The sequence below is a fragment of the Marmota flaviventris genome, chromosome 8 (assembly GCF_047511675.1).
Source record: "Marmota flaviventris isolate mMarFla1 chromosome 8, mMarFla1.hap1, whole genome shotgun sequence".
Classification (NCBI taxonomy): Eukaryota; Metazoa; Chordata; class Mammalia; order Rodentia; family Sciuridae; genus Marmota; species Marmota flaviventris.
Genome location: NC_092505.1, coordinates 1,906,975 through 1,930,154, shown reverse-complemented (window position 1 = coordinate 1,930,154; position 23,180 = coordinate 1,906,975). Strand labels below are relative to the sequence as shown.

Genomic DNA, 23,180 nt, shown 5'->3' with positions numbered 1-23,180 from the left:
AGTGCCCCTGAATTCAATCCGTGGTAACCCCTCACCTCAAACAAAGGTGCCTAGAGTCAGTTGGCAGTGTCGAGGGCTTTAGTACATGTGACACTGTGTGTAGGCAGTGGTTGCGTGAGGTCAGCCAGCAAGTCCCCAGTCTGGTATGTTCTTGTTTGCAGGAGGGTTTTCTGCTTGTGTGCAGCATGTCCCTCCAGCCTGGGTGGTGCTGCCATGCCTCCTGGGCTTGGTGTCTGTGTGTTGTCGCTGTTAGACGAGAGTACAACACGGACACCACCCTCCCCTCACGCGGGGGTGACTGCTGCGTGCTTCCCACGCCCCTCTGGAGTGGTGGGATCTCACTGGTGTGTCGGTGCGGCTCTGTTGGTGGTCAGGTCCCGGCTCTTCACTGCACCTTGTTTCTGGAGGGTCTCTTCACAGGATGGGAACTTGTGGTTTGAGGGCAGCCCTGCCTGGCCTGGAACCTCCGACTTTGGTTTCCAGAGCTTCCTGAGAAGTCTTTCACTTTTGCTTCGGTTGCTTTGTATATAAAGTGTGTTTTTCTCTTTTGGTATTTTAAGATTTTTTTTTTTTACTTTATCACTGGTTTCTAAGTTTGATTAATGATCTGCTTTAGAGTAGTTTTCTTCATATTTCTGAAGAGTTTTGGGGTTTTTATAATTTTGATCAAGTTTGGAAAAGTTTTGGTCATCATTTCTTTAAGTATTTTTTCTTCTCCCTTTGGATGGAGCTGGAGAGTGTCGGTGACGACTGATGGAGTGGCCCCTGGCCTCAAAGTCCCACAGTAGTTCTCTGGATCACGCTGGTGTTTTCTCAGACTCCCCACGCCCACCCCCGTTTCACTTGGACAGTCTCTTCTGTTTGCCGTCTTGTCAGCTCGTCTTTTCTTCTGCACTGCTCCGTCAGTCCAGTTTTCTCCTTTAGACATACTTTTTGTCTCTAGAGGGTGCCCAGGGGTCTCTCTCTCCCACCTCAGCCCACTGCTCCTGGAGCCCGCGAGCTGTGCTGTGGGGACAGTGTGTGGTGCTCTGGTCCTTCCAGGACCTGCTTCTTGGGAGTCGTCTCCTTGTTGTGCAGTGTGCCCTTCCTCCTTTGTCTGCCTGCCACTTCTTATTAGACAGACATAGTGGACTTTATCTCGTTGGAGCTGGGTGTTGTATTCTTCTAGATGTTCTTGAGCTTTATTCAGTTGAAATCGTTTGCTGAGTTTGGTCTTTTGGGTGTAGCTTCTGACTTGCTGGGACTGGAGCAGGGCAAGTCCAGGACCATTTCTCACTGCTGTGGCAAGGCTGTCCCAAGCTCTCTGGCTTTTCATCTGTGGCAGCAGACCTGCTCCTGCCTTGGGTGGGTGCCCAGCACTGTGCCTTGGGTGCTGGCTGATGGCCTTGTCCTGCCTTGGACAGTCCTCACACGTGCTTGTGATGGGTCTCTGGGAACACAGAGGGTTTTTGTGCTGGGTACTCTCTCCGTCCATTTGCTGGCCAGTGTGGTCTGGCCACCTGGACTCTCACTCTGCGTCCTGTACCCGGGGAGTCTGTCCGCCTTTTCCTCCGCTCCCCTCCCTTGTGCCGAGGGTGGGGATGTCCACCGTAGCTAGCTGGAACACTTGGAGGGCCCCTGTCTGTTCTTCATCTCTCAGGAGCCGCTGTCCCTTACTGCCAGGGTGTCGACTCCCACTTGTGTTTCTTGGTCTTGACTCGATTGTGTCAGATGCCACGTGTAGTGTATCTGGTCCCTCCCTCACCTTGCTGGAAGGAGAGCCCCGCTTCCTGGTTGGTTCTGTGTGCACTCCCTTTCTTGGTTTTCAGTGGAGAGTATTCTGTTCCTGTCCTTGTAAACTGGAACACTCAGTTGTCTCTGACACTTACTCTCAAGCTCATCTCGTCCTCCCCTTGTCTCATCCTGGGGTCCACGACTCTGAGAGACTCTGTGTCCTCTTGTTGGAAAACAGTGCTAAGAACCCAAGATCTAGAGTGAGGTGTGCTCTGTGCTAGGTACTCTCAACCAGCTCCGCTGGAGAACGTGTCATGTGCACATATGTGCACACCCAGGCGGGCACGTTTTCCCCTGCTGTTCCTGTCCATATGTGGTTGTCCATGTGCAAGCACTCGTTGACCATGATTCAGCCAGTGCAACATTCCCACCGTGCTGGTTCCCGGCTCCCATGGGAGAACCTGGCACGTGTTCCCCGCTGAGGGTTGCTTATTTGAGTCACCCCGGTGATGAACCCTCTTCCCGTCTCTGCTGTCCTGCTCCTCCAGGTGATGCCCCAGCCCTACACTTGGCTGACCGCATGCTGGACCCTACCCTCGGCATGCCTTGCTTGATCTGTGCTCATCTCCAGCAGGGATGCCCTCTTTGCCCTGCTTGGTCTCTGAACCCTGTGTCTCATGTCACGTGGAGTCCCACAGTTTGACACATCTCCCCCTACTGCCACCTGGGCATCCTCCTTACACAACTCAGCTCTGGCCACTGGGGTGGCTCCTCCTCGTGGAGGCCCCCCATCCACAGAGGCCTGGGCTGCTGCCCCATCATCTCCTGTCCTGATATGTTTCTCCTCCCTGATCGGGGCTCTTCCAGTGTTCATGTTCCTGTCACCTCCCTGCCTCAACTTGGTTTCCTAAGGGTTCCTGAGTGACTTTGGAAACCTTCTTTGCTCGCTGTGAGGAGTGACAGCTGTCTAGAGTGAGCTGATTCGCCTCAGGGTTGTTTGGAACACTACATTCCTCCTCTGTCTTGCCCTTTCTCTTGGAAGGTCACCTCTGGAGAGTCCCTGAAAACCGGCACTGAGAGCTGCTCTGGTGTCCCTTCAGGGTGCAGCTGCTCCTTCTAGTGCAGAGACACCTCCAGCCTGGAACTAGGTGGGGGTGGCCATGGGGGCACCTGTGGGCTTTCCAGCAGAACAGAGAGGACCAGGAGCCGGGCGATGCGCTGCAGTCCTGGAGTGCAGTCCTCTGGCCTTGGGTCTCCCCTCCAGAAACAGTGTGCGTGGTACACGTGAAATTCAGAGTCCTGAGACCTGCTGTGCCTAGGAGAATGTGCCGCACATGATTAAGGTGCTACTGCATATTTACTCACGGAAAACGAGTTTGTTTGAGGGGGTACTGGGGATCGAACTCTGGCACTTGACCACTGGGCCACATCCCCAGCCCTATTTTGTGTTTTATTTAGAGACAGGCTCTCACTGAGTTGCTTAGGGCCTTACTGTTGCTGAGGCTGGCTTTGAACTCTCAACCCTCCTGCCTCAGCCTCCTGAAGAATATGGATTTTTTGCAAGATGGTTTTCCTTTTAATTTCTTTTTTTAAAGAGAGAAGAGAGAGAGAGAATTTTTTTTAATATTTATTTTTCAGTTTTCGGTGGACACAACACCTTTATTTTATTTTTATGTGGTGCTGAGGATTGAACCCAGCTCCCTGTGCATGCCAGGCGAGCGTGTTATCGCTTGAGCCATATCCCCAGCCCTCCTCTTAATTTTTAAGTAAAGATCTTTTTGGGTCATATTTGTTTCTAATTTAAACCAGGATGTATTTTCTTAAATCAGTGTAGAAATGATCAGTACTGCCTTTTGGTACTTGCTATTCAGTGATTTAGCCAAAGAGGGCACTAGATATAGGATTTAAGATTTGACTCATTTGTGATCAGTCAAGCCAGCACACGTCTGCACTGTTCATGTCCTTGGGGACATGGGGCGGGATGGTATGGAGGAGCTGCTGAAGAGGGGAAAGTAGGGCTGGCGTTTGGCTCTGTGGGGGAGCACCTGCCTTGCATGTGCAAGGTCCGGGTTCAGTCCTCAGCACCACAAAAGTAAATGTGTAAACAGTAAATGAGGGGAAAGTAGGTATTTGAATATGGCCATTGTTTCCAAAGATTTTTATATGCTCAGTTTTGAAATGAGATACGTCTTGGTTTTAGATTTTCTGAAAGTAAATGGAATTAGTGTCTGCTGAGTGGATTTATGGCTCATACGGGCCATTACAGGTAAAATCACCATTAAGAAGGAGAGTGGGATTTCCTGGTTTGGGTTGGGAGAGAACTGTCTGACCGGGTGCTTCTCTGTAGGAGGGTGCTTTCTGGCATGCTCAAGTGTGGGACGTTGGGGGACAGAAGAACCGGTTGTGAGGAGCAGTGCGGCTCCTTGCTAGCTCCAAGTTGGAAGGCCTTGAGGGCTGTGCTGAAGGCTGTGAAGGCCTTGCAGGTTGGAGCTGGTCTAGGGGCTTACATAGAAAAAAGGTTGTGGGGCAGCCACAGGAGGCCACCCTGGGGTGGTGCAGGCACAGAATACCACAGGGGTCTGGCCAGCACAGGGCGGTGTGGCAGTCCTGTGGTGATGGGCACAGAGCCCCTGTGGTGGTGCTGGGCTTTAACGTCCCTGGTGGCTTTGTGGACAGCATTGCCATTGGTGTCCTTCCCGGCTCACAAGCCCTTGCTGCTCACAAGCCACTGATGTCCTGGGAGAGTGCTCTGGGACAGGTGCCAAGCTGTGCGCAGCACCCAAGCTTGGTGTCCTGGTCTCTTATCCCGTTCCAGTGTGCTAGCACGCTGTGGCCACTTACTGTCATCTAACACATGTGCTGTGTGAGCTGAAGGAGTAACTCACTCTCACAGTGGCGTGTTCATTTCTAGGATACAGAAGTGTACAAAGCTACGGTGAAAGATGACCTCACCAAGTGGCAGAACATCTTGAAGGCCCATAGCTCTGTGGACTGGTTAATAGTGGTGGTTGAAAATGATGCCAAGAAAAAAAACAAAACCAACATCCTTCCCCGAACTTCTATTGTGGACAAAATAAGAAATGATTTTTGTAACAAACAGAGCGACAGGTAAGTGTATCTTTACATTTTCCTCATTTGGTTGGTTCTGGATGATTGCTGGCTTCCTGGGTGGTAGCAAATGTCGACTCATCAGGGTTTGGGGAACAATGGGGAGCACTGATCCCACCCTCTGAAATTCCTGTCAGGCCAGGGAGCTGTAAGCGGTCACCCCCAAGTGCCACTGGGAGCAGAGGCTCCTGGCCCTGAGCCTGTGGGAAGCCTACACGGTGGACCCTTTCTGCAGCCTGACAGTGGGACGTCTCACAGTCTTTGTGTCGAGCAGCGTTCCTTAAACTTTTGTTTCTAAGGCTATGGGACTGCCTTCTTGTGTTTACTGTGGTCAGCCCTGTGAAGAGCCCACACAGGGAGCTGTAAGTGCTGCCTTTGCCCCAGGGCCTACCTTGCCATCTGCTGCTCCTGCGTCCTATCTGCATGCTGCTGCCTCTCTACCTGGCTGTACCACTGATGGCCATGTGTCCCAGGCTGGCCCTTGACCTCACTGGCCACAGTGCTGAGCTGTTCTCTGCCTGGCGTGACAGGTCATCATCCCATGGTTACCATTCCATGGTTACCACATGGCAGGGGCTGCCAAGGCGGTTTCTGGTGCTGTGCAGCTGCGGGAGGGGAAGCCTGCCTACTCAGGGAGGGGTCCTGGGGCAGGAGGCCCTGTAGCGCAGCATGGGGGGGCGTAAGGAAGGAGCAGGGGTGAACTGTCTGGAGTGCCAACCAGCCAGGGCCAGTCCACGTGTCGGCGGTACCCCAGTGAGCTGGGATTCTGGGTGCCTTTCACCTTCCACACAAAACCAGGCACATGGTCATGTTCAGACTTGATGAATATGTGGCTCAAATCCAACGTTGCCGTGTGGAGACCGTCTCACTTAGTGTCACGCAGCCTACGCTCACGGGAGGTTTTCTTAAGGAGTACTTGGTGCTAGTCAGCCACATTCTCGGGCACCATGGCTGAGCATCTGTCCCCGGGGCTCAGCATGCTCACGGATGTCTTGAGCAGAGCACGCAGTGGGGACTTGAGAGCCCAGCTGCAAGGAAGTGTCTGTGTCGCGGGTCTGAGCGGAGAGTAACGCTGAGGCCATCAGTCGGACTGAGCCAGTTTCCAGTTGTGCGATGTTTTTTCCAAGGTGCCTGTTGCTTACTATTAATCATGTTTGCAGTTTTTACTTCAGTGCCAAAAGTATGCTTCTACTGAGCCCATTTAAAAATAACTTGTTTTTTGATGACTGTTCTTTTATATTTACAACTTACTGAAAATTAAAAAAAAAATTTGTAGTTGTTGATGGACAGCATGCCTTTATTTTTTTATCTTTATGTGGTGCTAATGATTGAACCTCGTGCTTCACACATGCGAGGCAAACACTCTGCCAATGAGCTACAGCCCTAGCCCAGCCCAGCCCAACTTACTGAAATTTTTACATTTCATTCTCTGTAAGTTAAACATGCCTTATTGCATTTTGATTTGCATTAAATTGCAGTCTTTTTTTTTTTTTTTTTTTGGTACTGGGGATTTGGTACTTAGGGCCACTAAACCACTGAGCCACATCTCCAGCCCTTTTTTGTATTTTATTTAGAGACAGGGTCTCACTGGGTTGCTTAGGGCCTTGCTGTTGCTGAGGCTGACTTTGAACTCGTGATCCTCCTGCCTCAGCCTCCTGAGCTGCTGGGATTACAGGTGTGTGCCACTGCTCCCAGCCAAATTGCAGTCCTTTAACAAAACTGTGTGTGTGTGTATTTTTTGTGTGTGTGGTGCTGGGGATTGAACCCAGGGCCTTGTGCATGTGAGGCAAGCACTCTACCAACTGAGCTACATCCCCAGCCCGACCTATCTATATTTTTAAACATAAAAGCTGATTGAATTCTCATAAATTTGAAGATAGTGATCTCTAGTGACACTTGTCTTTTAACAGCATAATGTCTGTTCTTTGAAAATATGGCCCTGAAGTGGCTTACCGTGTTTTTAGCTTTGAACATGTGTTTAGTTTTTTTATCATGTTACATGTTCCTGGTAGTCATTGGACTTTCCAGGTTTTTTCATTATGCATTTATACATTTAAGGTGATATAAAACTATACATAATATTATACTTGCTGTTTTCACTTAATACATTGTAAAAATTTTCCATGAACAATAAATGTGTTTCTGTACCTTTACTGTTAGTGAGTGTATAATATTCCATAGTATTAAATCTACCATAGGTTATTTATAGTCCTCTGGGTCTGCAGGTCATTGTTAATGTTATGAACATCTTTCTAGCTCACTATAGTGAACATCCTTATTTCCTTAGGGTTAATTCCTTAAAGGAAAGTTGCTTGGTTAAAGGTTTGTGTATTTTTCAGACTTTGGGCAAATGCTAGAGAGTCTGAGTCTGACTGGTTGGTAGCTGCTGCCTTCTTGGTCTGCTGTCCATCCCCCACTCCCTTAGCTTTCTAGGCTCACCCTTTTCCAGTTCACCCTCTGGGCTGGTGAGGACTTTCTGAAGTTTAGTTCTTTTTTATTGAAACAGTGAGGGTCGAGAGATAGGGGAAGTTGGAGGGCTCAATCGAAGTTGGTGCGTGGTGACTCTTTCCTGTCTGGGTGATAAGCACAGGTTACCAAAGGAAAGGCTGTTGGTGGTCAGCGTGTCCTTTCCATCCCACTGTCGGTATGCAAGAGAGTTCTTGTGTGGTCAGGAATGATGTTGATAATTATGACCCCTGGGGATACCTTAAGGATGCGTTGCTGAACTGAGGGACTAACAGTTTGTACAGTGAAGAAAGACACTTCAACTCCTGGGGACCTCAGGAGTGGCTGGTGCTGGCCCCACCTCTTAGGGAAGGATCCGTGTCCCGGGGACAGGGGCCGGGATGACTCGGTGTTCTTGGTTCTGATGACTCACAGGGTGGACGTGTAGACTGGTGCTGTTTCCCCCGTTTTGTTTTGCCTGCTGGTGGGTAACAGCGTGGGTTCAGCCAGTTCCCACCGGGGCTGTGCTGGGGCACAGAGAATGCGAATCCAAGCAGCAGTTCATTTTGCTCCTTGTTGATAGCTCACATAAAATATTTACTAGAGATGTTGACACTCATAGTATCAAGGTCTTAAAATCACTTTTGTGTTCAGGTTTCCTCTTTAGGAAGAAAGATCATGTTAGCAAGGCTAAGTAGAGGAGCCTTTTCTCCTACTGTAACGGTAGCGCCTTGGCATTTCAGCACCATAGTGCAGTCTTCTCTAGTTAAATGCCTCAGGCCTGTGTGAAGCTGTGATTTAGTGCCTGTTTATCAACACTCCTTGAGGAGCTCAGGCTAATGGTAGGGGCAGATCTGTGGCCAGGGCAGCTTTACCTGTGGCCCTTCTGTGTGACCACAGAGCAGAGTAGGCTTAGTTGAAAGTCACCTCAGGGTGAGCGGGGTGCCCAGGGGTGCAGGAGGGCACAACAAGTTCGGTGGCCCTGGGCTGCAGTGAGAGGAATTGAGACAGATGCTGAGGTGGGCCCTGGTCCCCTCTGCTGGGTGGAGAGATCCAGATTTCATCCTGTCTGTGAGGAGCCAAGGATCCTGAGGGGCAAGCTAAGGAGGGCTGGGTCACCATACTTGATGAAGTCCTCCGTGGGTCTGAGGTCCATGGCCCCTTGGGAGTCCCTCTCCCCTCTAGTTCGCCGTGTGTAGACTGCCCTTGGAACCCCTGCAGTCCGACTGCCCATGTGGCAGTAGGCTGGCTTGGCCCCTGCCTGTCACACAGTTTTCACTGGTGTGAGGAGGAGGGAAGGAGGGCAGGAGGGATGGAGGAAGCCTCACAGATGGGCCCCGGTGTCTTTGCAGGTGTGTTGTGCTGTCCGACCCTTTGAAGGACTCTTCTCGAACTCAGGAATCCTGGAATGCCTTCCTGACCAAACTCAGGACATTGCTTCTTATGTCTTTCACCAAAAACCTAGGCAAGTTTGAGGATGACATGCGGACCCTGAGGGAGAAGAGGACTGAGCCGGGCTGGAGCTTCTGCGAGTACTTCATGGTGCAGGTACCTGACTCGTGGTTCCCGCCCCATGCCCCCCCTTCCTAAGCGAGGCAGCCCTCCTGGGTGGTTGTCACGGGCCTGGTTCTAAGACCAGATGGCACAGTGGCCAAAGCGGACACTCCATTCCTGGTTGGAGAAGCAGAGGGTGGAGATGGTGTCTGCAGGGGTCCTGCTGCCTTGGGGCTCTGCACTGCTTCCGAGACGAGCTTTTGTCTGGCCTTAGGGGCCTTCTGGGTGTCTGCTGTGAAGCAGGCGGAGGGTCCCAGCCTTGGGGGGTGGACCTGAGCTGGAGGTCGTTCCCTACCTGCTGTGCCTGGCATTGTGACTAAGGATGGCTTCTGTAAACGTGTCCTCCATGGTTTGGTTTTGTGACCTGGGTTCCAATAAAGACTTGGGTTAAACTGGAGCTTTATTCTAATTTGCTAAAATGTTTGGGCTTTTAAAATCGTAGTTTCTAGTCAGTTCTTTTTCCCTGTTAAGAAAATTCTTCAACTCAGGGACGTGTAGCAGTTGCATTTGGGAAGGGAAGCCCTCCTGACACAGTGGAACGTGACAGGTGTGTGGCAGGGTTCCGTGCTCTTGTCCAGCATCTCCTAAGGAAAAAAGCCCAAGTTTCACTTGTAGATATAATTTAGTTGGTTACTGAAGAAATAGTGCCCTTTGAATAAGTAAATACAGGACCCATTCTGATGAACAATTTTGAATGTTATTTTTTATTCCGGGGCTTACGTCTTAGGGATGTGAAGACTTGGTACGCGGAAGGGGATCTGAGCATGCTAGCAATGCTCTGAGTGATCGCTGCATTGCAAACCTTTCCGATTGTCCTGGCCCTTCACTCTTCAAGCTTATTGGAAAGAGAGAGGCACAAGAAGGGAGGGTGCTGGACTAGGGTGGAGGTGCAGTGTGAGCCCTGAGATGGATGGGTGGGTTCAGAAACGTGGACTGTGTGAGGGTTAATGTGCATGTGTGCATTTCCTTCTCTGGCCTTGGACAGGCCCAGCAGCAGCAGTACTGCAGAAGCAAGGGGCACACGTAGTGCCCAGACCTTGGTTTCTAAACTCCATCCTCAGGTAACAGGGAGCAGAGCTCCTTGGAGAAGTGGTTTATAACTGGGTTAGGGTAGGCAATACACGGGAGGGTCCTGGATACCAGGGAGTGAGGAGTACACAAAGGGACAGGGCTCCAGAGGCTATAGGCGTCACCCGAGGGAGCTGCTGAAGGCCACGGCTGCAGTCGGTGAGGACAGGGTTGGGCGTGACTCAGGGAGCACAGTTCACCTCCATTCACGTGTTCCTGGGGGTACGTAGTTGGTTATAAAGTCAGCGGAGCAGGAGGTTCAGCTCTTCCCTCCAGCACCCAGGCCAGGAGCAGGTCCATCATGTCACAGTGAGAGACCCAGTGCAACCCTGAACCAACCAGTCCAGGCCAGCAGCGCCTGCAGTGAGACCATCAGCACGGTGACCTGCTTGTTAGGAGGGGTGAGAAAGACACGTTGTCCTTGCTAAAACAGTCTCATGGCAGTCACAGAAAAACACCAAATGGACTCAGGTGAAGGGACACTAGGCAAAGTAACACCAGCCTCTTCCAAGGTGCCATGGTCAGGAAGGACCGCAGAGACTGAGGGCAGTGGCAGCCGGGCGCCCTGTGGAGTCCTGGTGGGATGCGGAGCAGAACGAGGGCTGATAGTAGGAGAGCTGGCAGGATTCAAATGAGGCTGCCTGCTGGACGGTGCTGTGCTGGGATTCCTGTGTGTGATCACGGAACTACTGCTAGATGTTCACGTTTTGGGAAATGGACGAAGGGCTGGATGGAGATGGACACCATTTCCGGGGCAGCACTTCTGTGAGTCTAAAATGAGCTCATTGGTGCAGATGAGCGAGGAGAAACCTCTGACCCATGCTGTGGGCGATGGGCTTTGAGGACATTGTGCTCAGTGGAAGAAGTCCGTGAGGACAGACACTGGGAGACTGTCTGGCTGAGGACGCACCAGTGCAGTTTGTGGCCAGTAGGGGAAGGTGCCAGCAGCTGGGGGCCCTGGGGAGTCATGGTCTAATGGGGACAGAATTTCCGTTTGGAAATGGGTCACACAGCAGTGTGCATGTGCTTAGCACTGCTGAACTGTACAGTCAAAATGATTGATACGGTAGATGTTATCACTATTGAAAAAGTTAACAGTGCAGTGCTCATTCTCAGGAGGACCTCACAAAGAGAAGAAAGAAAGGGCAGGGTGCCAGAGGAGTCCCCTGTGAGCATGCCCGCCCGTGTGTGGAGGGCTGCAGGACACAGGGCTGGGTCTGTAGGGAGCAGGTCAGGTCGGGTGGAGCGTCACAGCTGGCATCGAAGCCTGCTGACCGTGCTGGGCCTCTTGTGCATGCCTTACAGACAGAACTCTAACCCTCCCACAGAGACCTCAGCCCAGGGTGCCATGAGCCCAGCTGCAGCTGGAAAGTGGTACCTAGCTGTGGACGTTGCTCAGGACCTCCAGCACAACCCGGACCGTGCCAGTGTGTGTCTGTGTGTGTGTGTGCACACCCTCCTGGCTCTGCCTTAAACCTGCCGTGGAGGAAATCAGAAAAAAGTCCTTCCTGCCTGTCTCTGTACGTTTTTCCATTCAGTGCATGGCAGGTTGTCCTAGGGCTAGGGCCAAGTCCATATGCAGCTTTGGTGAGCTCGTGGCCCACACACTGGTAGGGATGCAAGCCCTGGGAGCAGAGCTGGCTATGGAGGGCCAGGGCAGGCTCGGAGGAGGATGGCCATGCTACAGGAGGTGTGGGGCACCTCATTGAGCCGGCGACGGCCACACCTGGAGGAAGCTGCAGAGCAGGCCTCGTGGGCATGTGAAGGAAGCGTGAGGAAGTCCCACAGGCAGGGATGTGTGGGGACGAGGGAGCTGTGGTGGTGCTGAGTGAGGTCCCGGGGTGGTGCAGGGAGGGGGGCTGACCTTGGGGCTTGGGAATCTCTCACAGACTCGGGACTCCTCCACATGGGATGGGTGGCTGTGACGGAGGTGACACTGGGAGGTCAGGGCGGGAAGACTGTAGTCAGGCTTGGACGTGCAGGCGTGAGGTCTGCTGGGCACCCTGGAGACGTATTCAGCTCGCAGATGGGGCCGCGTTTTCTTGAGGCATAGTGCTGTGTGAGGCCGTGCCCTGGTACACTCACCAGAAGGGAGTAGAGGGAGCGTGGGGGGACCTGCAGCGGAGAGCCTGAGGGGACCAGAGGGACCGCAAGCAGGAGCTGCAGCACAGGGGCAGGGAGATGCGGGTGGCGTGTGACAGGCGAGAAGGGCCACATGGTGGCGTGCGTGTCCTCCTCTTGCCCTGCTGCTCTCTGGTCCCTGTCCCTGGCGTGCGCGGGTGCTGGCGTCACCAGGGGACTTTCTGCTCTGGTGGGGGGCATCACTTATGCGCTGTGTGCTCCTCTCCTGCCCTTCACTGCCACGTGCGGCTTCAGAAAGCTGACTGGCGTCTCTTGGGCACAGGAGGAGCTCGCCTTTGTCTTTGAGATGCTGCAGCAGTTTGAAGATGCCCTGGTGCAGTACGATGAGCTGGACGCCCTGTTCTCGCAGTACGTCGTCAACTTCGGGGCCGGGGGTGAGTACATGTTGCAGCGAGTCTCTCCTCAGTCTTCCCACTCCCAGGTAGTCTGCTTACCCCAGTTCAGTCACTGTTCGTGGTTGTCATGCAAACTACAGAGGATATGGTCTCACAGTTCCTCAGGGTGTAACTGGTCACTCTCACTTTTAGGAGAGTGGAAAAGCACTTCACAAGCTGTTTGCAGGTGTGAAGTCTTGTTCCACAGCTTAGCTGCCTGCTGCCGATGCTTCTGATTGCAAGCCTCCTATTACCATGCAAGTGGACGTCTCTCTTGGTTTGGTTTGTAGTACTTGAAGCCCATCGCTGTGAATTTTATGTGACCACCGTAATGGGCATTCATCAGTCTTTTAAAAACCTTTAAGTAGCTGGGCGCGGTGGCGCACGCCTGTAATCCCAGTGGCTTGGGAGGCTGAGGCAGGAGGATCACGAGTTCAAAGGCAGCCTCAGCAACTGGTCGAGGTGCTAAACAACTCAGTGAGACCCTGTCTCTAAATAAAATACAAAATAGGGCTGGGGATGTGGCCCATTGTTTCAGTGCCCCTCAGCTCAATCCCTGGTAAACCCCACCCCTTCCGAAAAATATTAATTAATTAATTAATTTAGGGCAATTTAAAACACCAAAGCAAGCCCAGACCAAGCGTGGCGGCCGAGTGATGAGCTTGCTTTAGCACACTGTCGAGGGTCTTCACATGCCAGGCACAGTTCTAGTAAAGCATTCATGGAAGAGAAAATAAATAACAGTAGGCAAAGACCATGGGAGGGGACACATTGAGACAGGCAGCTGGGACAGCTGCTCTGGGCAGGTCGCTTTGACACAGAGACCTCCATGGAACGTGGGAGTGACCATGAGGACCCTTGGGGGAGGATCTGGCAGGAGGTGCTGCCGAGTGGGCAGTCACCAGTGTGCACTTCAGCAGCCCAAGCAGGAGTTGGCAGCGGTGAGTGAAGGTGCCGTAAGCCTAGCTGGTCAGGTGTGTAGTAGTGCCACACACCAGTGTCAGCCGTTCCTTACAGGAGCAAAAAGGACCTGGCAGCCACACCTCTCTTTTGGAGTGAGAAAAATAGATTAAACAAGTTTTTCAAAGATTGAATGACTTGGGGCTGGAGTCGTGGCTCAGCGGTAGAGCGCTCGCCTAGCACGTGCGAGGTGCTGGATTTGATCCTCAGCACCACATAAAAATAAGTAAATAAAGGTATGATGTCCAACTACAACTAGAAAAAAATATATAAAAGATTGAATGACGGTAGAGCTCCACATTTAGTTTAAGATGGTATTTGAGTCTCAGGGCTGTGAGTTAAAATGGCAGCCTTGTTGACATGTTGACTCGCTAGGCTTTTCCCCTCTGTTGCTGCTGTCTCCTCCCGTGCCTGCTCTCCTGTCCTCTGGGAGCTGCACTTAGTGGTTGATTTAGGGAAATAAGTCAAGGGAAACCTGATGAGTAATGAAGACAAAGCACCAGGATGGTCAGGTGAGCAGGCTGCACTGTAGGTAAAGGTGAGGCCGCCTCCACGCTCCTCCCAGGGCCTCACCTTGACTGGCCCAGAGCCTGGGGTGTTCCCGACTCGGCCTCTCAGCCTCTGCCTGGCTGCCCAGGTATTCTGTTCCCACTTAGGACCCCCTGGGCCTGGTGAGATGGTGTGCCTTGCTGCCTGGGCTCTCAGACCCTGTGCTCAGCCGTGGGAAGCCAGGACCAGAGGCCTGTGCTCATGGAACCACCCCATCCTGAGGCCCTAGCCGGTGTATGGTGTGTTGGCAGAGGAACTGGTTGCAAAGCTGCCGGCTCTTCCACGCGGGCTCCTGGTCCTGAGCAGGAACCTCAGCCAGGTGAGGTACCTGTGGTCAGCAACTTTCATGATGTGTATTTGTTTAGATGGTGCCAACTGGCTGACTTTTTTCTGCCAGCCGGTGAAGAGCTGGAATGGACTGGTCCTCCGCAAGCCCATAGATATGGAGAAGCGGGAGTTGATACAGAGGCAAGAAGCCACCCTGTTGGACCTGCGCAGTTACCTGTTTTCGCGCCAGTGCACCCTGCTCCTCTTCCTGCAGCGGCCGTGGGAGGTGGCTCAGCGGGCCCTGGAGCTGCTGCACAGCTGTGTGCAGGAGCTGAAGCTCTTGGAAGTGAGTTAGCTCCTCTCCCCACTTACTTGCCTTGGACTCTCCCCACAGGAAGCTGAACTGTGGCCTTCCCCCAGACTCTCCCTGCTGCAGAACCGGCTGCCTTTTCTGCATGTCCTTGACTTTTAGTTGATTGTCTGCTTAGTCACTTTTGGCATAGATCAGCTGCTCAGAAGTCTAGTTTCTACTCTCCCCCTGGTGACGTCCACGCTGGCCAAGTCAGCCTCTCAGGTCGGGGTCTCCGTGTAGCTTGTAAGGTGACTGTGGTGACACCAGGGGAGCAGCCTTCCCTGATAGATGTCACTTACCTGAAGGGTACTCGCTGGATTTTGTATATGGACATTGTTTCAGGACGCCCTTCCCAGATAGCTGGTTATGGGCATGGACGTGTGGGTAGCAGGGCGTGAGTGACCTGGCAAGCTATGTTGGTGACAGTGACATAAAGCTTACTGGATGACAGGGGTGTGTGTATGTGCGTTGAAGAGTAAGGCTTTAGACTGATCACCTGTGCTGATACACAGGGCTGTGGGCCCTCCCTGCCACGGAATCATGGGCTGTGGTGCGAGAGGGTTTCGTAAGCCTCTGTACCCAGAAGAGCACAGGTATGCCCATGTGGAGTGCCACCTGCCGTTCTGAGCATTCACTCACATCCCCACCCATTGCCCTGTTAGACCTCTGAGTGGGCGAGGTGACTTCCCCAGGTCTGGAACTGGACCCAGCCAGCATCCAGGACAACCAAGTCCCATCATGGGAGGTTCCCCCCCCCCCCCCAAGTGCCCAGGGGACACAGCTGTTGTCAAACCCTTGGGGAAAGGTCTCAGAGCTTGCATTTACTCTATTGACTAAAAGTTTGGCAGGAGGGTATTTTATGATAGAATAACTTATTTTTTGTACCCTAGAATACTAAATAACAGGCCTGATACTTAGTTTGAAATCCTCTTAAAAAAGATTTAATCAGGGGCTGAGGCTGTAGCTCAGTGGCAGAGTGCTTGCCTAGCTCATGTGAGGCCCTGGGATTGATCCTTAGCACCACATTAAAACAAAAAACAAATAAAGGCATTCTGTCCATCTTTAACTGAAAAAAATTACAAAAAAAAAAAAAAAGATTTAATCATTTAAAAAAAAATTTTTTAGTTGTAGATGGCACAATAACTTTATTTTATTACTTCTAATATGGTGTTGAGGATCGAGCCCAGTGCCTCAGACATGCTAGGTGAGTGCTCTGCCACTGAGCCACAACCCCAGCACTTAAATACTTTTTTAACCTAAGTAAAGAGAAATTATTTTAGTTAATTTCTAATGGAGAAATTCTTAATTCAGAGCCTCAGCTGAGTCACAAACTCAAGAATTTACAATTTTCATCCAAATATTTTTCTTGTAAGTCCAGCAAATGAGGAAAAATGCCACTTTTCAATCATTTTTCACCTTGAAATGAGATATACTTGGCCACCTAGGACTGTATGGCTGTAGGGAGTCTGCTTTGGTGCCCACCCTCAGGGTGTTGGGGCCCCAGTGCCTGGTAGAACAGAGCTCCCTGGCCCATGTGTGCAGGAGTCAGCACCTGATGGAGGTCTCATCACTGAGGGGAGAGCCCAGGAGGCTCAGACGTGGCATGGAAACCAGCACAAGCCCAGGGCCGTGACCTGTTTGGGGTGAGCGTTGGAAAGCCTGGAAGGATGGTGCAGACCAGTCTCTGGCCCAGTCATAACTCCAGTATTTAACCATCTTCCTCATATCTTCTCTGTGCCTCGGACCCAGTGCAGTAGTAATGCACCCTCCAGCCTGCCAAAGGAGGGGACCAGCTCCCAGAGCCAGGTGGGACCTGGGCAGAGCCCACAGTGTGTGAGCCAGCTGCCTGTGGCCTCTGGGGAGGGAACTGCTGGTCCCAGGCAGCTCTTCAGGGAAGGAGCGAGGTGCCTGCCACTGCATCCTTGTCTTCCTGTCCCTGATCTCCCCCAGGCTTTGTGAACGCTGGGAGGCCTCAAGTGCACTGATGAGTACCTCCAGCTTCCCCAGCAGGGCCAGTAGGGAGGGTGTGAAGTGGCCGAGAGGTGGGCTGTGACCTACAGAGGGAGTGGCCTGGCGGCCCTTCTTCTGAAGGCTGCTGTGGCCTCCCGTGTGCCATGGTTCTGCCCGTGGTGTTTGCAGAGTGTGCGGTGGCTGTGGAAGACGTTCACTACTAGGCAACGTGCTCCCGCCTCTGTAACGCTGTGCAGCGCTGAGTTCTGCAGCGCCTCTGGCTGCGGGGGAAGGAACCCGTCAGCTACCCCTGATCCCTGGAGAGAGGGCTGTGAGGTTATGAGGACTCCGAGCCTCCTGGGGAGTGTTGGGCTGGCCCTGAGCACATGCTGCCCTTGGCTCCCTGGCCTCCTCTACTGGTGGGGGAGTGGCCCCCCTGGCCTCCTCTGCTGATTGGGGAGTGGCCCCCTGGCCTCCTCTGCTGGTGGGGAGTGCACTGGGCCTTTGACTACCCTGTACTGTTTCAGGTGCTTCTTGTCCACTGTGGGTCTCCCACCGCCTGTCCCTGTGAAGTAGAATTGTCATTGTCGTCTTGACTTTCCCTTCTCTGGGTAATGTTTATGGCACTTGGCGGCACTTTTCTAGCTGTGTGGTGTCTCCTTTAGGAGGATCAGACCAAGCTGCATGCTGGGTCCACACAAGGGCGTGCCACCCTGTCCCTCGTCCCCTTTGGTAGTTTCTCCCTCCCAGTGACCTACTTCTGGTTCCTGCTTCTCCCCAGCACATGGATGGGTACTCCTGGTACCTTCCTTGTCCCACTCACTTGTCCCTACTGCTGAGGTACCCACAATCCCCTTGGTACCATCTGCCAGTTTCTCAGCACTGAGGTGGGCACTGTTTGTGGTGACCCCTCCAGGTCAGGAGTGGCTCCACTGTGTACTGGTCGTCTGGCCCCATTGACAGTTGTGTGAGAATCAGATTCTCACATGACCGTTGAGCAAGGAGACCTGGGTGGGCTGGGTGCAGACTTACTGCCTCTGCTGGGAACCGTGGCTCCCTTACCTTTCCCCCCAAAGTATCGCTCTTCTCACCCTTGAGGTGGAGGTGAAGACCAGCTGTCCTTTGGGTGGTAAGGACTGAGTGAGGTGGGGCATGGGAAGGGTGGTGTGGTGCCAGGCCTAGCGCCCAGCCCTGCATTGTGTGAGGCCCAAGGTGAGCACTTTGGAGCCTTTTTCGGGGGTCTCAGTGGGCCTGCTGGTGCTGGCTGGCATGCAGGGCCTGTCACCAGCTCTTCTCCACCCTTCACGTCTGAGGTGGGGTCTTTCTGTGAGGTTGTGTTTGTTTAGCAGGGAGGAGGCTGTTATATCTTAAGTAAATTTGGCAGTTGGTAAGTAACTTGAAAGACTTATTATAATTTCTTTTAAATCTTTGCGGAAAGATTTAAGATTCAGAAGACTCAAACTTATTTAATTTTTCTACAAGTTGCCTCTGCTCTCAAAAACAAAGCCATTTACCATTTTGGGTTAGCTTTCTTGTGGGTTGTTTCTTGTGTTCATGTCCATGGTCAAGAAGCTGGTGTGGAGCTGGGCGGTGGTGCACACCTGTCATCCCAGCGGCTCGGGAGGCTGAGGCAGGAGGATCAGAAGTTCAAAGCCAGCCTCAGCAAAAGCGAGGTGCTCAGCAACTCAGTGAGACCCTGTCTCTAAATAAAATATAAAATAGGGCTGGGGATGGGGCTCAGTGGTTGAGAGCCCCTGAGGTCAGTCCCAGGTACCAAAACAAACACCAAGCTGGTGTGGAGCCTTGAGTTCTGACACGCAGGGCCTGGCGAGCCGAGCCGCGGAGAGGAGAGGCGAGGGCTGTTCAGCAGCAGCGCTGGCAGGCGTGTGCTCCTCAGGCTTGTGTTTACCAGCACACAGGGACGCAGAGCCTGCATGAAGCTGTTTGGCAACGGTTGTGTTTTCCTGCGCCTGGGCCGGGACCCAGTCCTCCATCAGCGAGCTCCTTACTTATGAGCTCACCGCAGCAGGAGGTGCTCTGTGTGCACTTCTGTGGCTTGTGCACCGTGCCCCAGAAGCCTCCTGTGTAGTCTGCCTGTTGACGTGAAGTGGCTCTCAGAGAATAGGAGCGGTTGTCAGGCATCAGCCTGCCGCTGGCTGTAGCAGTACCACAGTGGTCCTCCACCTGGGGGTGCTCACCTGGGGGAGCCACTTCCTAGCCTTGGGCCAGTGACCTGATGGAAATGTGTAAAATGGGAGATCGTGCCACCTTGTGCATTACGCTGGGGCAGCCCTGAAGTTGCACCTGTCCCACAGGAGTCGTGTCTCTACACAGGGCCTCCCCCCACTCTTTTTTTCCCTCCAGCTATGTCTTATTTCCCTCCATTTATCAAAAGCGAATATATTCCCTGTGTGACAGCATACAAAAGCACCTGTGAGGGGTCTTTCCTCGTGGGTGCCTTTCTGGTCTGGGCCTTCTTGTGCTTGCTGAGCTGCAGTCCTGGGCTCCTGTTTGCTCTTGGAAGAGCTGCATTGTCCGGAAGCCTCGAGTTACAGTGGTGTCCTATATTCCCATTTTTGGAAGACATTGGTACAGGTGGACTTGTGAGGCCAGGGACACACATGGCCAGTGGCCTTTAGAAGGCCTCCTCATTCTCAGCCACACCAGCAGTGCCTTTGGCACAGGAACAGTATGACACGAGTGTCTTTTTTTTTAACCAAAGGGGCATGGAGGGCTACAGGAAGGTGTTTTCCAGAAGGCCACTGTGTGCCTGTCACGGTGATGGCTCGAGCGTTTGTTTGCTTGTTTTGAACTGTGTTCTCTCTGTGACCTTTAACCTTTGTCAGCTCAGGTTCTGCTGTGGAACAGTGTGGCCAAGTGGGACAGGGCCCCCTGTGACCTCAGAGGAACCAGCCAGTCACAGGTGTGGTGGCCAGGCTGTGGCATGAGACATCATTGTGATCAGCTGGTCAGCCTGGGATCCCAGGTCAAAGCAGGGAAAGGTGAGGGTGCAGTCCCAGCTGGCGGCGGGCTCCGCCTGGCAGAGGCAGAGCAGTAGAGCTCTCTGAGCATTGCACAATGGACACCTCACTAGTCCCTTGAGTGGGGAGGTCCCTTGGAGGCTCTATGGTGGCACACACTAATCCTGTGGGACTAGTGCAACTTTAGGACTGTGACATGGAGCCGGGGGACCAGAACTGGAGGGTGGCAGCTGATGAGAGGCTGTCTGTGGTCTCTTCCCTGGGGGAGAGAGGGGAACCCTTGGGAACAGTCAGGAAACGTTTGCTTGCCTGCCAAGCACTGTGGTGAGAGTAGCGAGGGGAGAGGAAGCCCTACCCCTTGCAAGAACCACGGTCAGCCCACTGGGGCTGCTAGAGCCCAGCGACGTGGTACCGGCATGAAGTGGGGAGGGTGGGCTACACGCAGTGATAGGGAAGGTTCTGGAAGAGTCATTTTAGAAGTCATTCCTCCAACTGATCGTTGCTGGGCGTGTTTTGTGCCAAGTGTTGTAGGCTCTGTTTCCAGCAGAGAACACACCCACCTGTGTGAATCAGCTTTTAAATACCCGACAAAAACAATTTAAAGAAGGAACGATTTATTTTGGCTCATGGTTTCATGGTTCAGTCCCCGGTCAGCCAGCTCCACTGCTTAGGTCTGCGGTGAGGTAGGACATCACGGTAGAAGGGCGTGTGGAGGAGAGCTGCTCCCTCCTGGCGGCTGGGAAGAGGAGCTAGAGGAAGGGACCAGGGACAAGACACAGTCCCCAGAGCACAGGCTGGTGACCTGTGTCCTCCAGCCAGCCGCACCCCACCTGCCTACAGTTCCCACCACCTCCCAGTTGTCCATCGCTTCCCCAGACCCCAGCCTCCAGGCTTGCTGCCCTGGGGACCAAGGCTTCCACTCACGGACCTGTGGGGGACAGTCCAGAGCCAACCATGACACTACCCCTGTGGCCCATGTACTTCAGTGAGTGAGAGGGCACTCCCCAGGTGACCGCTCGTAGGAGTGGATTTCAGGCAGAGCAGACAGTGACCCTGAAGAGCTGTGAAAGAGCTCAGCGTGGCCAGTGCATCGGGGCAGGTGTGCTTGGAGAGGAGGCCCAAGGGGAGGCAGGGGAGGCCGACGGGGTGCATTGTGCACCACAGCTAGTGAGGTGCCCCCTTAGGCTGAAGCCACGTGCCACAGAAGCCTTAGCAGCTGGGGGCCCCAGCAGGAGGAGCAGGGCGCAGCTGGAGGCCAGAAGAGTGTACAAACCTATGCCGGGGTCCAGGGGGACGGGCAAGGTTCTGAGGTAAGACTGCCAGGGTAGGTTTGAAGTGAATGGATTGGAGAAATCCAATGAGTGGCGCTGAGCCCACTGGGCATCCGCAGATAAAGGGTGCCCGTAGCTCAGCTGTGGACACAGTGTGTTCCAGGAGGAGCTGCGACTCAGCATGAGAGGAAGAGGCCAGCTCTGGGAGGTAGCGTGGGAGAGTGTGTGTGAGGTGGGCAGGTGCTTCTCAAGAGCACACATGAGGTCAGCGGAAGGCCATCTGTGGTGCAGGAGAGTGGCAGCTCGCGCGTCAGGAGAGGATGAGCTCCCCTGGGTAGGGTGGGAAGAGCTCCTGTGGGTCCCAGGGCAAAGACCAGCTGCCAGGCCCTGGACAGCCTTGGCCGGGAGGCGTGAGCAACGCTTAGTCTTTCTGGGCACGTGAAGAGCACGCATGCTCACCACCAGGACCAACGGGCAGCTCAGCAGTGGTGGCCAGCAGAAGAGCAGGGTTTGCACTTACTGTGGTGTGAATGCCACACCCATGCGGAAAGGTGTGGTGCGGCAAGGCAGGCACGTGCCCGCCACCACCAGGCAGGTACACACGTAGGTCTGACTCACGGCCTGGCATGGGGAAAACCCAAGCTCCCACCCCGTGTGAGGGACGATGTTGTCCTGGTGGTCATGCAGAGAGGAGCAGCATGAAGTGAGCAAGTAAGCACGGGAATGAGTGGACCGGATGTGTGACTCGTAAGAACCATGCCTTTGGATTCCTGACATGCCGAGCTCTGCTGTGGACAGGACCACTCTGACGAGCTGTCCTGCTGGGGACTTACGGAGGGAGGGTGACAGGCTCGGAGCTCCCGAGGGCTGCTGCTCTAGTCTCTATCCAGGGTGGACGCCCTGGGGGCGTCATATTCTGTAGGCTGTATTCACAAAAAAGAAGACAGGAGTGGCTTTGATTTTATGCTTGGAAAATATGACAGTGGCTCTTTGCATTACTTATTTTTCAGGAATCAGGAGACAAGGAGGGACTTTAACAAAAATTACAGAATATATATATTAAGAAATTCATTTTAGAAGTGTGTTGTTCACTCAAGACAAAGAGTGAAGTGTCCCGGGAGTCTGTGGGGCTGCCCAGCGTCCTGCCAGTGGGAACAGATGAGGCCACCACTGGCTCCTAGGTGAGCCCAGAGTTGCAGTTGGGCAGGCAATTTAGGTGCCCACCTTTTAGAGCAGAGCAGAGTCCTGTGTCAGGGTGGCATGGAGTTCCAGGTGCACTGAGGGATGCAGGCTAAGACTGAGTCCCTTGCATGTTTGTCACTGACACCCTCCCACACCAGCCACCTTGCAGGGGAGGGGGCAGATGCTCATTTGGACAGATTTAAAACTGTGGCTGTGGAATCATTTTTTTCCCCAAAGTTTGTGGGACCTTTTCTATTTTCAAGTCCCACCATTCTGGATTAAATGAGATTTAAGAAAAGATTGAAGTTCTACATGTTGGTAAAGACATAGAAAAACTAGGACTCCCATGAGTTAGATGCTGTGTATGTTGGTGTGTACCACCACATTGGAAAACTCTCTGCCAGCATTGACTGATGCTTCAAATAGCCTGTCCTTTGACCCAACCATTCTATCCCCAGGTATATCCCCAAGAAAAACGTGTCTGGCCATAAGATGAGCAAAGGGACTCACTTGGAAGCTTGTACATTGGTGAGGGAATCAGTGTTAGTTCGTCTCACGGCTCTTCTCCTGGAGCAAAGAGCAGTGTGAACAACCAATAATAATAATAATAATAATAATAATAAAAAAAGCAGTGTGCAGATGTGTTCCTGGGCACGGTGGCTTTGACACTTAGCTAGAGGTCACGTGTGCCTACAGATGGCTGCTGGGAGGCCCTGCTTTGCGGGCAGCTCCCAGCACCACCCTGGCTGTGTGGGGCATTGTTGGAGGAGCCAGTGAGCCTCCTGTGCCGCCAGCTCACTCCTCTCAGTGTGCACACAGCAAGGGCATGGCAGGGAGGAGCCTGAGCCTCAGGGCCATTCTAGTGGACGGAGCACAGGTACAGCTTCTGAGTGTGTGAAGCTCCCCCAGGAGGTGGGGTGGCCTTGCAAACGGCATTACCCAGAGTGGACAGGAAGCACCCCCTATTTAGCAGTGATGAATTCATGGAATATTAGGCACAGCATGAGAAGAAGCCACCGACAGGGTCCTGAGGACATGATGCTGAAGAAGGAGCCATGCATGCTAGGGAGGATAGAGTGTCTGACCCCATGCATCTGAAGTTCAAAGACAAGCCAGAAGCCAGAACTAGTAGTTACCTCTTGAAGTAGATACTTACTGGGGCAAGGAGTCGAGAGAACCTTCTAGTAAGACAGAAGGTTTTTATTCCTTGGGTGGTGCTTACATATGGAAAAATTCATTGAGTTCTAGATTTAGAATTTGTGCT

The 23,180-nt window shown here is 53.0% G+C and overlaps 1 protein-coding gene and 1 non-coding gene across 6 annotated transcripts in view; one reads left to right on the top strand and one right to left on the bottom strand.

The window, feature by feature from the left end:
* The window catches only part of Trappc10 (trafficking protein particle complex subunit 10), a 75,800-nt gene that overhangs the window by 26,040 nt on the left and 26,580 nt on the right, over nucleotides 1-23,180 (top strand). For 4 of the 5 annotated variants that reach the window (XR_004618768.2, XM_034636974.2, XM_034636973.2 and 1 more), the window contains exons 4-7: nucleotides 4,625-4,821; nucleotides 8,619-8,814; nucleotides 12,293-12,404; nucleotides 14,279-14,526. Coding sequence is in view for 4 of the 5 variants with exons in the window: in XM_034636974.2 (XP_034492865.1) it covers nucleotides 4,625-4,821; nucleotides 8,619-8,814; nucleotides 12,293-12,404; nucleotides 14,279-14,526 (753 nt within the window). In the remaining variant the exon portion in view is untranslated. Of the gene's footprint in view, nucleotides 1-4,624; nucleotides 4,822-8,618; nucleotides 8,815-12,292; nucleotides 12,405-14,278; nucleotides 14,527-23,180 lie in introns of those variants that run through there. The other variant, XM_027929056.2, reaches the window with a different exon arrangement.
* On the bottom strand, nucleotides 6,565-6,638 carry Trnav-cac (transfer RNA valine (anticodon CAC)). Its single transcript has one exon. It is a non-coding gene; the product is annotated as a tRNA-Val (tRNA).